The 11494-nt window shown below is 40.1% G+C and overlaps 1 protein-coding gene across 1 annotated transcript in view; it reads left to right on the top strand.

Annotated features, from left to right (window-relative positions):
• Positions 1–8762: 8762 nt before the first annotated feature.
• Positions 8763–11494, top strand: part of LOC117953247 (polycystic kidney disease protein 1-like 2) — a 43022-nt gene continuing 40290 nt past the window's right edge. Inside the window, exon 1 of the mRNA XM_034886079.1 lies at positions 8763–9123. Within this exon, the coding sequence (XP_034741970.1) occupies positions 8811–9123 (313 nt within the window). The 5' untranslated portion in view covers positions 8763–8810. The remainder of the gene's footprint in view (positions 9124–11494) is intronic.

The following is an 11494-nucleotide window of genomic DNA, read 5'->3' as shown; positions in this document are numbered from 1 at the left end:
TTACCAGAGTATCTTTTAACACAAGTATCTGTACTTCTACTTAAGTACGGAAAGTGAGTACTTTTGCCATCTCTGACAGCCGCCAGTTTGTCCGAGGCCGCTGATGAAGTGAAATTCAGTCAAATACAGGACGGGTCCCAGAAACCTGAAAGCCAAGGCTGCGGTAGTGGGAAAAATACAGTTGAATGGAGGACGGTTCCCAGAGACCCGAAGGCTGAGGCCGCGGTAGTGGAAAATTCCGTCAATATCAGGACAGGTACCAGAGAAACAAAAGACAGATGCCCAGCTAGTGGAAAAAAGTTTTTGCAATTTTCCAGACTGACTGACCTTCATTTCTTAAAGTAATGATGACCACTTGTTTCTCTATAGCTGATTGGTTCTTGCCATAATATGAATTGTAACAGTTGTTCAATAGGGCTGTCAGCTGTGTTTCAACCTGACTTCTGCACAACACAACTGATGGTCCCAACCCCATAAGGCAAGAAATTCCACTAATTACCTCTGAAGAGGCACACCTGTGAAGTGAAAACCATTTCAGGTGACTACCTCATGAAGCTCATTGAGAGAACACCAAGGGTTTGAAGCACTATCACAAAAGCAAAGGGTGGCTACTTTGAAGAAACAAGATTACAAGACATGCTTGCAGTTATTTTGCACTTTTTTGTTAAGTACATAATTTTACATGTGTTCATTCAGTTTTGATGCCTTCAGTGATAATATACAATGTAAATAGTCTTGAAAAGGAAATGCATTGAATGAGAAGGTGTGTCCAAACTTTTGGCCTTTACTGTATATTTAGGCTTAGCTCATTATCATCGCTTGACCTGTTCGTCAGAACTTTATCACGGCAAACTGAAGCCGTTAAATAGACTATCGTCAAAGCCACCAGACTAAACAGACAGTAATTTTACCTCTCCCCGGAGCTGCTGATCTACCACTCTCTTACTTGATTTGTTAGTCCTGTTGTGTGTTGTCTGGTATTTAAAGGGATGGTTTGGTTTTACCAAAGCCCATTCCTGCGCGTAAATAAAAATGTAAGAACCCCACTGCCTAGCCAGTTCCTCTGCATGAAGCAACATTGTTGTCTATATACTATTGAAAACACACCAGTGAGCCATATCATGTTCACATGAGGGTGAATATGGGCACTGTAGTTTAGTTATACTCAATCCCTCATATGCTGTCTTACTGTCGTAAACCCACCAAAACATGATGAACATGGGCACTGTAGTTTATTTCGATTCCACATACTGTATGCCGTTCTGCTTTCAATTTGACAATGAGGGTCATTTGTTTCAGATTTGCCCTGCTGGACTTTCTTATCCTCCTTTTCTGCCTGTAGCTTTAGGTGTTTCTCCATGTAAGCCACGGAGTTTATCAGAATGCAGGTCCTTCAGCACCTCATCCCTCATCTGTTTTTTCTCTTTTTCTGCCTCCATTTAAATCTGGAAGGACTGTTGTTCTTCCTTGTAGTCCTTCAAGGGAGGTAGCGGAGAGACTGACAGAGTTTGTAGTGTTAGCTTGAGTAGTCCTAAGTATCCCTCTGCTTTGAATATGTTTATTAAGAGATTTGCATATGAAAAGAGCTGTTGAGGCAATGAGCCATATTATCCAATTTATACTCATGAAATATTCTGTTAGCAAATATTACCAGGGAATTACTATTTTATTTCAATGTAGTGCCACTTCACTGAAATTGATATATTAACTGACAGCTGTAAAATAATAAACGTGTATTTGCATACAGACACCTTTTTGTGTTTAGAGTTTGCTCAAAATCGTCAGAGGATCCCACCATGTTCAGGATTTCATCCACAAACCTGACAATACTCTCCGTTATTTCTAGGAATATAAAGGGAAAGTAAGAAAAAGGAGAGACAACCAGAGATGAGGGAAAAAGTCAGGGAGAAGGGGCAAAGGTTGTGATGGCCACTGATGAGAAATCTCTAAACAGTTCCTAAGGATACTACAGTTTATTTCAAGAGGGTAGAAGAAATTCAACGATTTTTACCCACTGTTACTTCAATCTCACCCTCAATTTTACGCCCCCAAGATAAATTCCCTTCCAATAAATAGCTCCCATTGGAATGGTCTTTCTTAGTCACCGCTACTGTGACTGAATGATTGAACAAATGTTCCTAATTTCTACAATGTGCAATTTAAAAGATAGCAGCCTAATCATTCTCTATTCACCATTCTCCATCATGATACCACATTTGCTTCACTGTTCAAAGGCTATATTAAAAAGAGTGTGTTGCACGTTGAGCTTATTTTCCTACACACGCTTTTTTTCTGCTAGACTCTTCTTATCATCAGTGTGCTCCCTCTTCAGACCTGGCTTATTTATCGGCTGCCTCAGTCTGTTGTGACCGGTCAAGCTGATGCCCTCCATTTTCCACATTGCTCTAAAACCAGTTTAGATGGACAAGACACACTTCAAAAAGCTGGTGAGATAAGGTATTTAATTTCTATTGTGGTTGTAAGCAAATGTGTGTATGAGGCAAACATTGTGACCTTTATATAACTGATGATTATATTAGGGGAATGAAGGAAGAAGGGAGGATACAGACCAGGAAGTAATATGTCAAACTTAGACACACCAGATGAAACCAATGCCCAGTAGCACAACCATTGGTCGCCATAGTGTGTCTCTCGATTTTCTCATGATTCCTGACGCAATAGAGATAGATGGAGGGTGCCTTGTTTGAAACAAAACTTGGTTATTTTGCATTCTACTGTATGCAGAATTTTATTAAAGGTGCAATATCTAATGCTGACAGTTATTTATTTAAAAACGTTACTGCAGTCCAACTTTAAAATAATAACAGGCTAATGCTGGACTTGTGAGCTAGTACTAAACTATGCAAATGCTCTGAATCTATATTTTTCATTCATTCAAACCTTTATTTAACCTTACTATATGTAAGGTAGCTAACACATTTATTGTTTGTGTTTGTGTGTTTTTGTAAACAGCGCTGACTGTTGCGGTGGGGGGTGAGGTGAGGACCCAAATGCAGAGAAGAGAGGCAGGCTGGAGCAGGTATGCAGGGATTTATTCAACAACACTTCAAACTACAGGAAACGAAAGGAAAAGTCCGAGCAAAAATTCAAACAAAGGTCCAAACAAGGCACGGGGGAAGGCTGAAGTCCAAACAAAGGTAACAAGATAACAGAGAACAGGTGAGGCATCAGGTGAATCACATTAGGGCGGGGCAGGAAAATCAAACAAGCACAAAGCAAAGCTAGACAAGACTAGACGAGACAGGAAACTACACTATCAAAATAAAACAGGAAGTACAACATTGACGAGACAGGACCAAACACAAGGGACCGGGAAAACACTGAGACAAATAAAAGGAGGCAAAAACGGGAAAAAGTAAGCCCAAAGAGACCCCAACCCACAATATCTTACGTTGGTTTTGGGATTTCCAATAAATCTAAAATCATCAGTTTCAGACCATACCAAAGGGTATGCTACATACTGGCTTTAGCGTTGTAGTAAGATTAGATTAGATTAGATTCAACTTTATTGTCATTACACAGGTACCGGTACAAGGCCACGAAATGTAGTTTAGGTCTAACCAGAAGTGCAATAGCAGTAAGTGCAGGATATACAATGGTTCATAAGTGTAGGACATGGACAAGTAGTGAATACATTTAGAAATTAATACTATTATAAACAGAATTTTTACAGAAAGATTTGTCCTATGAATATGATAAATAGATAACTAGTATTTTGAACAAGATTTACAGCTGGATATGTACTGAATATAATATACAGGTGGATATTACTATAAATAGAATTTTTACAGATATGCACAATGAACATAATATACAGACGGTTGTTACTATAAAAGAGTTTACAGGTGAATATGTACTATGAATATATATACAGATGGCTATTACTATAAACAGAAATTTTACAGATCGATATATATAATAACTTAGGCTAAAGTGAGCAGTATAACAATGATTTAAGGTAGTACAAGTTTGGGCAGAAGCTGTCCAAATTAAAGTGCAGTGGAAAGTAATTGCATGTTACAGTTAAAGTACGGTACTGCAGATGTACAGTAAATAGCCATTCTATTGATGTGGATGGTGTCGTGTGTGCCTCTTGACTCTTTTCTGAAGTCCACGATGAGCTCCTTCGTTTTGGTGGCGTTGAGGAGCTGGTTTTTTTCAGTGAATCATGTGGCCAGGTGCTTGGTCTCATCGTTGTTGCTGATGAGACCAATCACTGTAGTGTCGTCCACAAACTTGATGATGGAACTAGATTCGTACACAGGCTGGCAATAGGAGGTGAAGAGGGAGTAGGGAAACGGGCTTAGTACACAGCCCTGTGGTACACCAGTGTTGAGTGTGATGGACTTGGAGCAGTTGGAGCCTGATCGAACATTCTGGGGTCTGTTGGTCAAAAAGTCCAAAATCCAGTTTAACATAGAGGTGTTGATGCCCAGGTTTCCAAGTTTGGCTAAAAACTTAGCCGGGATGACAGTGTTGAATGCTGAGTCTAAGTCAACAAACAGCGTTCGTGCATAAGTGTTCTTATTGTCCATATGTGTGAGAACAGAATGCCGTGCCATGGAAACTGGGGCTTATGCATCTCCTGATCTGAAGGCAGTATTGCGTGTCTTCAAAAGGAATCGCACTTTCCTGTTCATCCACTGCTTCTGATTTGGGTGTGTGGGTTATCTGTTTCTGGGTTGTAACATTGTCAATGGTGGCATTAATATAATCCAGTACAGAGGAGGTGTAGCAGTCAATGTCCTTGTTAGAGCCACTGGTGGCTTGAGAAGCAAACATTCTCCAGTCTGTGCAGAGGTGTAGTGGTAAAAAAGAAAAGGTGGGTAAACTATATATTCTGTGATCAGGTGGACCACGAAGCAATCACCGATAAGGTGGGCCACGGCCTACCGGTGTAACCTGATGACATTGCTAGCGGCTGTCATTTATCACTGGTTGTGCACTCACACAATCAGTATCTGATGAAGCTATAAGTCTGTATGATACCAACCTTGTAACATTATAAGAAAAAACAATTATCCACTATCTTAAGTAGAAAAACTACATTACCCACAGTCCTAAGCGTAACAGCAATGTTTCTGATTGGTCCAACTTGATGTTACCATAGAAACGTTTACCATACTCGCAAAACCATGAACAGCTAGAGCTTTGCTAGACTCGCAAAGGGAGCTTCTTGTCACTAACCTTCAGTGGCCAGAGAATGCATGAAATAACATCCAGTTATTTATCAGAAAATATATCCTGAAGTTCACTAATGGGAAAAGTTAACCAAATTAACCTCAAAAACATTAAGTTGAGAACTGTTTTCCAAGCTCACTCACTTTGGTCTTCTTTCCGAGACCGTTTGCTGGCATCAGGAGGAGGGCAGCTGTCTTGGCAGCGCTTAAAAAAATGACGGATATCCATTTTTAAAACCCATTAATCATTAACTACATGAGACATGTAGCCTAGTGACTGACAAATCTCTTTTTTAAGCCCCCAATGTCGTCTTCCAGGCAGGGCTGCGACCGTGACTTCAAGGCACCCAACCATTGCCCAATCCTAGTACCTTGTAGGCAGCGCTGCCTGGAAGGCGGCAATGGGGGCTCTCTACCCCAAACACCGCAAGAGATTGGTCAACACTGACAGTAATGCAACGCAATATGATAGACTTCGTCTTAGGTTTAACAACCTATGAAATTCATAATGAACAATATGAAACCAAAACGACATAAGCCTAATTTAGAATGACTTTGGGATGATAGGCTATTCAGACGTGGGTAAACGCACTTTGGAGGTGGGGAAACGCCATTTCCGAATTTTGAGAGGTGCATAAACGGCGTTTACGTGTTTAGCCTCCACTACATCCCTGAGTCTGTGTGTAGAAACCTTTCCTGAAGTGATAAATCTGCTCCCGCAGGCCACACCTTGATGGTCTTCACTGATAGCTTCACGCAATTGATGAGAGGTGCATATTTGGGGGTGAGGGAAAAAGAAAGGTGATCTTATTGTCCCAGGTGGGGGAGGGGTGTTGTGACGTAAGCTATGACGTAACAGCCATGTTTGTGTAAACATGGACTAAAGTTTTGTTTCCTCTGATGTGACAGGAAACATGCTGGTGAAATGTTGGTAGCACTGACTTTAAGTTTAAATGATTAAAATCAACTGCAACAATAAACACAGCTTCCGGGTGAACGGTCTTTTTTTTAATAATATAGGGTAATATAGGCTGCAGTAATAATAGTGGAAGTGAACTCCCGTGGTAGATAGAACGGTCTAGATTTAACCATGAAAAACTCAAGGTTAGCTGAACAATGTCTCCCAACAACAGCAGAGTTTGCGCACCAAGCACAATCCACCACCTCTGGTCTTACCGGAGCCATCTAGTGTTCTATCCGCCCGGAATGTGTGGCGTCCCGCTAGCTCAATAGCATTGTCCAGTATTCCTCTGCTTAACCATGTTTCCGTGAAAGTTAGGACATTACAGTTCAAAAGTCTCTTGCTTAACGTAATGTTGAGTCGGATCTCCTCCATTCCGTCCACCAGCGACCGTACATTGGCAAGGAAAATGCTGGGTAAAAAGAGCTGGCGTTAGCTTTAGCTTAGCTCTTAGTCCCCCGCCTTTGTTTACAATCTCGTAGCTGCCTGCAAGCACTTCCGCCTGGCCGGGCAGAGTGCATAGCCTCGGGTCTTCTTGCAATCTCAGGTAGGAGTCGAAGGTTGTCCATAAAACTGTCGGAAATTCGCAAACCAATATCCAAAAGCTCACGTCGGGTGTAAGATGTAAAGGCACAACTGTTCTGCACAAACAAACCCGAAATTCGTAGTTACTCCTAAAAATTTGGGTAACTCAATAAAAAGTGAAAGTTATACATAATAATACATCCCATATGGCTGTGGCTCAGTGGTAGAGCGGTCACATGCCAATCGATCACTGGCCCTGCATTCCCATGTCAAAGTGTCATTTGGCAAGACACTGAACCCCGAGATGCCCCTGATGCTGGGCTGATGAGCAGGTGACACCGTGGCAGCCTCGGCCACAGTATATAAATGTGTGTGAATGTTTCCTGTACGATGTAAAAGCACTTTGAGTATTGCTGTTCAGGGCAAACATCCCTTGGTTAATCTGTGTATCAGTCATTCTTTGCATATTCAATTGGGAATCAAAAATTTAAAAACTAATTTGTTATTTCGGTAGTCAATTGTGAGTAAAAACAAAACAACTTGTTTTTCTACTTCAATTTTATGCTTTAATCAAAAGTAGAACCTGATAAATGGACCATAGTTTCGTACATACCTGCACAAACAAAGACTTTAAGGTCACACAAATTGGACACAATAAATATCAAAATCTGATTTGGTCCCTGGCCCATTTTTTCATTGTCTATTTTTGACATGAACATAAAAATTATAGTGCGGGGAAAAAAAACAAGGTGTCATTTATTTATTTATTTTATTTTTGGATTTCTAAAATTACTCACTGCGACTGAGTACCGGCCCTCCAAATTTTGTCTGTCCCACTTATTGCATGGTGATCCATACACCAATGGTTGTGGAGGTTTGTAAAAGTAGAGACCGCACACTATCTCAAACAAAGCAACTTTTTATGTTGCGATTTGACAGAGTTTCTTTGTCCTATTTTCATTTCATTGACAATATTTTTGTGGAATTACTTTATTTTATCTGTACTGTGGTTCAAAAACATGCAAGTTTAACCCCTTAAGCGATTGCCGCCTCTCAAGACAATGTTTGGGACTCCACCAGAGGCAATGCAGTGAATTTAGAAGCTTCTCTTTGCTCTGCACTGCTTAAAATATGTGTATATGACAATTCTCCCTGTATCCTCCTCTCCCTACCACTCAGGACCAAGCACCGTAGGGTGACAGAGTTTTCTCCATTGCAGCCCCCTCCCTCTGGAAGTCACTACCCATACACAACCATACTGACCTGGACACATTCTCAAAACACACCTCTTTAGATTAGCTTTCCACATAGTCTTACATTCCTCACTTGATAGTTACCTGTTTTATTTTGGATATCTCTTTTTATGACTCAATATTTTAGATATGTTTTTCGCCATGTTTACATTCATAGAATGTTCCATAAATCAGGCAATGAATAATATATACAATATAAACAAAACCCTCCGGACAACCTTCAAAATATAAATAGGAATTGAACTTGAAAGTTGGCTGTATGGAAGTGCTACTGAAGTGAAGATTTTGAACTCAGAGTATGGAAAAAACAAACACTGTATGGGGAAAAAAAACTTTTTTTTAAATTTTTGCCTGCAGCGTAAAACAAAGAGTGGGTTTTATGTCACACAAGAGTGGTCATGGGTCCTTTTTTTTGAATTGGGATGCCTTCTTTATTCACATTAACTAGCATTGCCAAACAACAAAACCCCAAAAAAATCAATTAGCCATTCTATCATTTATCTACTATATAAATCTGTAAATCTTTTTCATTTAATTGTGTAAATTATTGTTAAAGCCTCAGGTCAAGTTACCTTGCCATCTGCTCTCTTACAGCAGGTTTCCTTTGTATCAGTTCGGTCTGTGTACAGAGCTAATGCACTTCAGTGTGCACTGAGAGACATTGCTGTTAGGTAAACAATGTCCCACTGAATCCAGAACAAAGTGTGTTAGAGAGGCTCATGCCAGACCCATTTAAAAGCAGGATGTGACCAGTGGTGTGTATGAAAACGTTGGACGAAAGGGGAAACGGTGTAATTTTTCCCACTGCACTGATAGCACTAAGAAGTTGAAAAGAGAGACATTTTGGTTTTTGAAGTAAAAACAAAAAGGATGGGCTGGATGTTTGTGCACCTGCTGATCCTTATGACATTCAGCTGTCTGGCTGAAGATAAGACAAAGGTTTCTGTTTCCTGCCCAGACTTCCAGAAAGCCTTTGGAGGCTCCTGCTTTGAGTTTGTGGATGTACAGCATACTTTTTTCAGTGCGCAGGCTTGGTGTGAGCAGCGTAGTGGACACCTTGTATTTATCCCAGATGAAGAAACTCAATATTTCCTTAAAAGATTCTTAGATCCCAAGAAGGATGTGTGGCTTGGAGTTGCACCTTCTGCCTTTCCAAACCTGCAAAATTCTTCAACTGTTGAAGGTAAGAATGCCATATGATGGATTACAGACAACAGCTGCGCCAAATTATGAACTCTGAAAATCTTTTTTTGTTCTGATTTGTAAGCCCTCACACATTTTGACATTTGACTCAATCCATCAAATGCTACAAATTAGCACCCAATTGAAGAGAATGTTTACTTTGCTGATCAATATTGGTGATTAATAACATAGTCTTTTAAATTGTGGTAATTTGGTGCAGTTGTGTCCAATGTATTATATATGCAGTTTATTATTATACTTATTTGGTCTGTGGATCTTTTCCATTCCTTCAGACCTCACCACTACATTTAACTACAATGCCGCCTTTGGATCCTTGTCTTTTATCTAAAGTCCGTTCCTCTCCGATCCGCCAATATAGTTCTTCTTTCTCATACTGCTACTAACCGTCTGGCCCTAACCTCTGTCCCTGCTGGTCCCGGTTTTTCCCCACTCCTCACTATTTCACCTCCCTATTGTGCAAAAAGTAAGTCTTGATCACAGCACAATTTGATGGGTATCCAATCTGGGTAGTATATATTTGCAATATAAGGGGGAGGATGTGCGGATGTTGCACATATATTGTACCTTTCCCAGCAGTACTTTGTTGTACCTTTTGTTTAAGGTGAGTTTTTGATCCTCAAATGTATAATATTGTCCCTTTACAAGGTAAAAAAAGTAAGGTACAATTTTGTTTATCTGACTAAAGGTACATTGGTATTTGAGGGTACCACCTCAGTGACAAGCCTTTGTTCCTTTTAAGGTACTGTTTTGTACTTTGTTTTCTGAGAGTGTAGGTTCTCTTAGGTAGGGGGATTTTTGTGTATGTTATTGAATGTTACCTGTGGTTGATCGCATTTGTATGAGACAATTGTGTGTATATTGTGTGTTTACATGCAATGTGTGGCCAGTGTTTTGTTCTTTCGGCTGCCCAAGACAAATTTATTCCATAGGAGACATTAAAGTATCTTATTTTATTCTGTTAGTCACTGGCCTCCATACTGTTGCCATGAATCTCTCTCTGCCCTCTTGTTGTTCTGCAGTAGGGAACACAGTGCCAGTGCACAGTGTACTGGTCCTCTACAGGCCGTTGGCCGAAGCACCGATACAGTATTTCCCCACTCGGCCTACCCTAAAAAAGCAAACTATCCAGATAAACTTAATTTTCAAAATCCAAACATTAAGCCTGGCATAGAGAAACAAGACTCCCAACCTAAAACTCTAAAGATTGAGGTGGCCATATACAATGGCTAGTCAGACAAAGCCAAACACTCCCACCTAAAGTACAAATTAAACAAAACAGGACAACTGTGTTCAAATTAGATATTAAAGACAAAACAAAGTTTTGCCAACAAAGTTGTAGAGTCCAAAGATATAAACTACGACTCTTAACCAGAATTTATGTATGTGCTATGTGCATTAGGTCAAAAGTTCTACAAACTCAATGAGGAGAAAATTAACAATTAAGTGACCTATAGAAGGCTTGTGCATAAGTATTACCAAAATTTAAATCAGTTGCGCGGCCGGAGGTGCAGTCGTCCCAGACGCTATTTGTGGGATTAATCCAAAACAATCTTAAATGCCTGTGATCATTGTAATGAAGAAACATGTCACCTAATGCAACAATTATGCTCATATCCATGTGTTTAATATGTTATTGGACAATAATGGAAAGCAAGCTGCTAGAGTGGGCTTTAAGGGTCAGGGTCACTTGTACCACCTTTGAAAACTCTAGTAAAAACTGAACTTCACCAAATAAACAGAAACTCTGTTGATATAATTTTGGATAAAATAGTACATATCTTTTCCCCCGCTCTCTCTTTCTGTCTCTCTCCGCCTCACAACCAGTCAAGACAGATGGCGGGTCCTCATGAGCAATAGCCTGACATTGTCTTTCTCAGATTGTAGTCAGAATATGAGTCTGATACTGCTCCATTGGGCTGTGATTATGGGGCGTGTTTCAACTGAACCCAGAATGAAAATGCACTCATTTGGATAGACCTACAACCAATCAGAGCATCAGAGTATGTGACATACCGTGTGTTGAACTTTTGCCAAATCCCATAGGAAGGACAGCAAAGACATCTTTAGGATTGACAAATGCCAAGATTCCTGTTCTCTGTTCCTCTTTTATAATGAAAGCGCTGTCAATATCTTCTATAACAGACGCATTTGCAGAATCCACTTATCTCAGATCTCCAGCATTACCCCAAGCGGTCTTTGGTAACATGGTTGATTACATTAATGATGATCATCTGACCATCATATCACTGTTTAAAGCCTGCCCGTCCTCAGATAACGTCTGTTATGATTTGACACTATTAATAAAGTTAAATTGATATTCACAGGTAAGGTCAGTCTACTTAGAGGGACTT

Source organism: Etheostoma cragini, chromosome 11, assembly GCF_013103735.1.
Source record: "Etheostoma cragini isolate CJK2018 chromosome 11, CSU_Ecrag_1.0, whole genome shotgun sequence".
Lineage (NCBI taxonomy): Eukaryota > Metazoa > Chordata > Actinopteri > Perciformes > Percidae > Etheostoma > Etheostoma cragini.
Note: the sequence above shows the minus strand (reverse complement) of the source record. Positions and strands in the feature narration are given on the sequence as shown.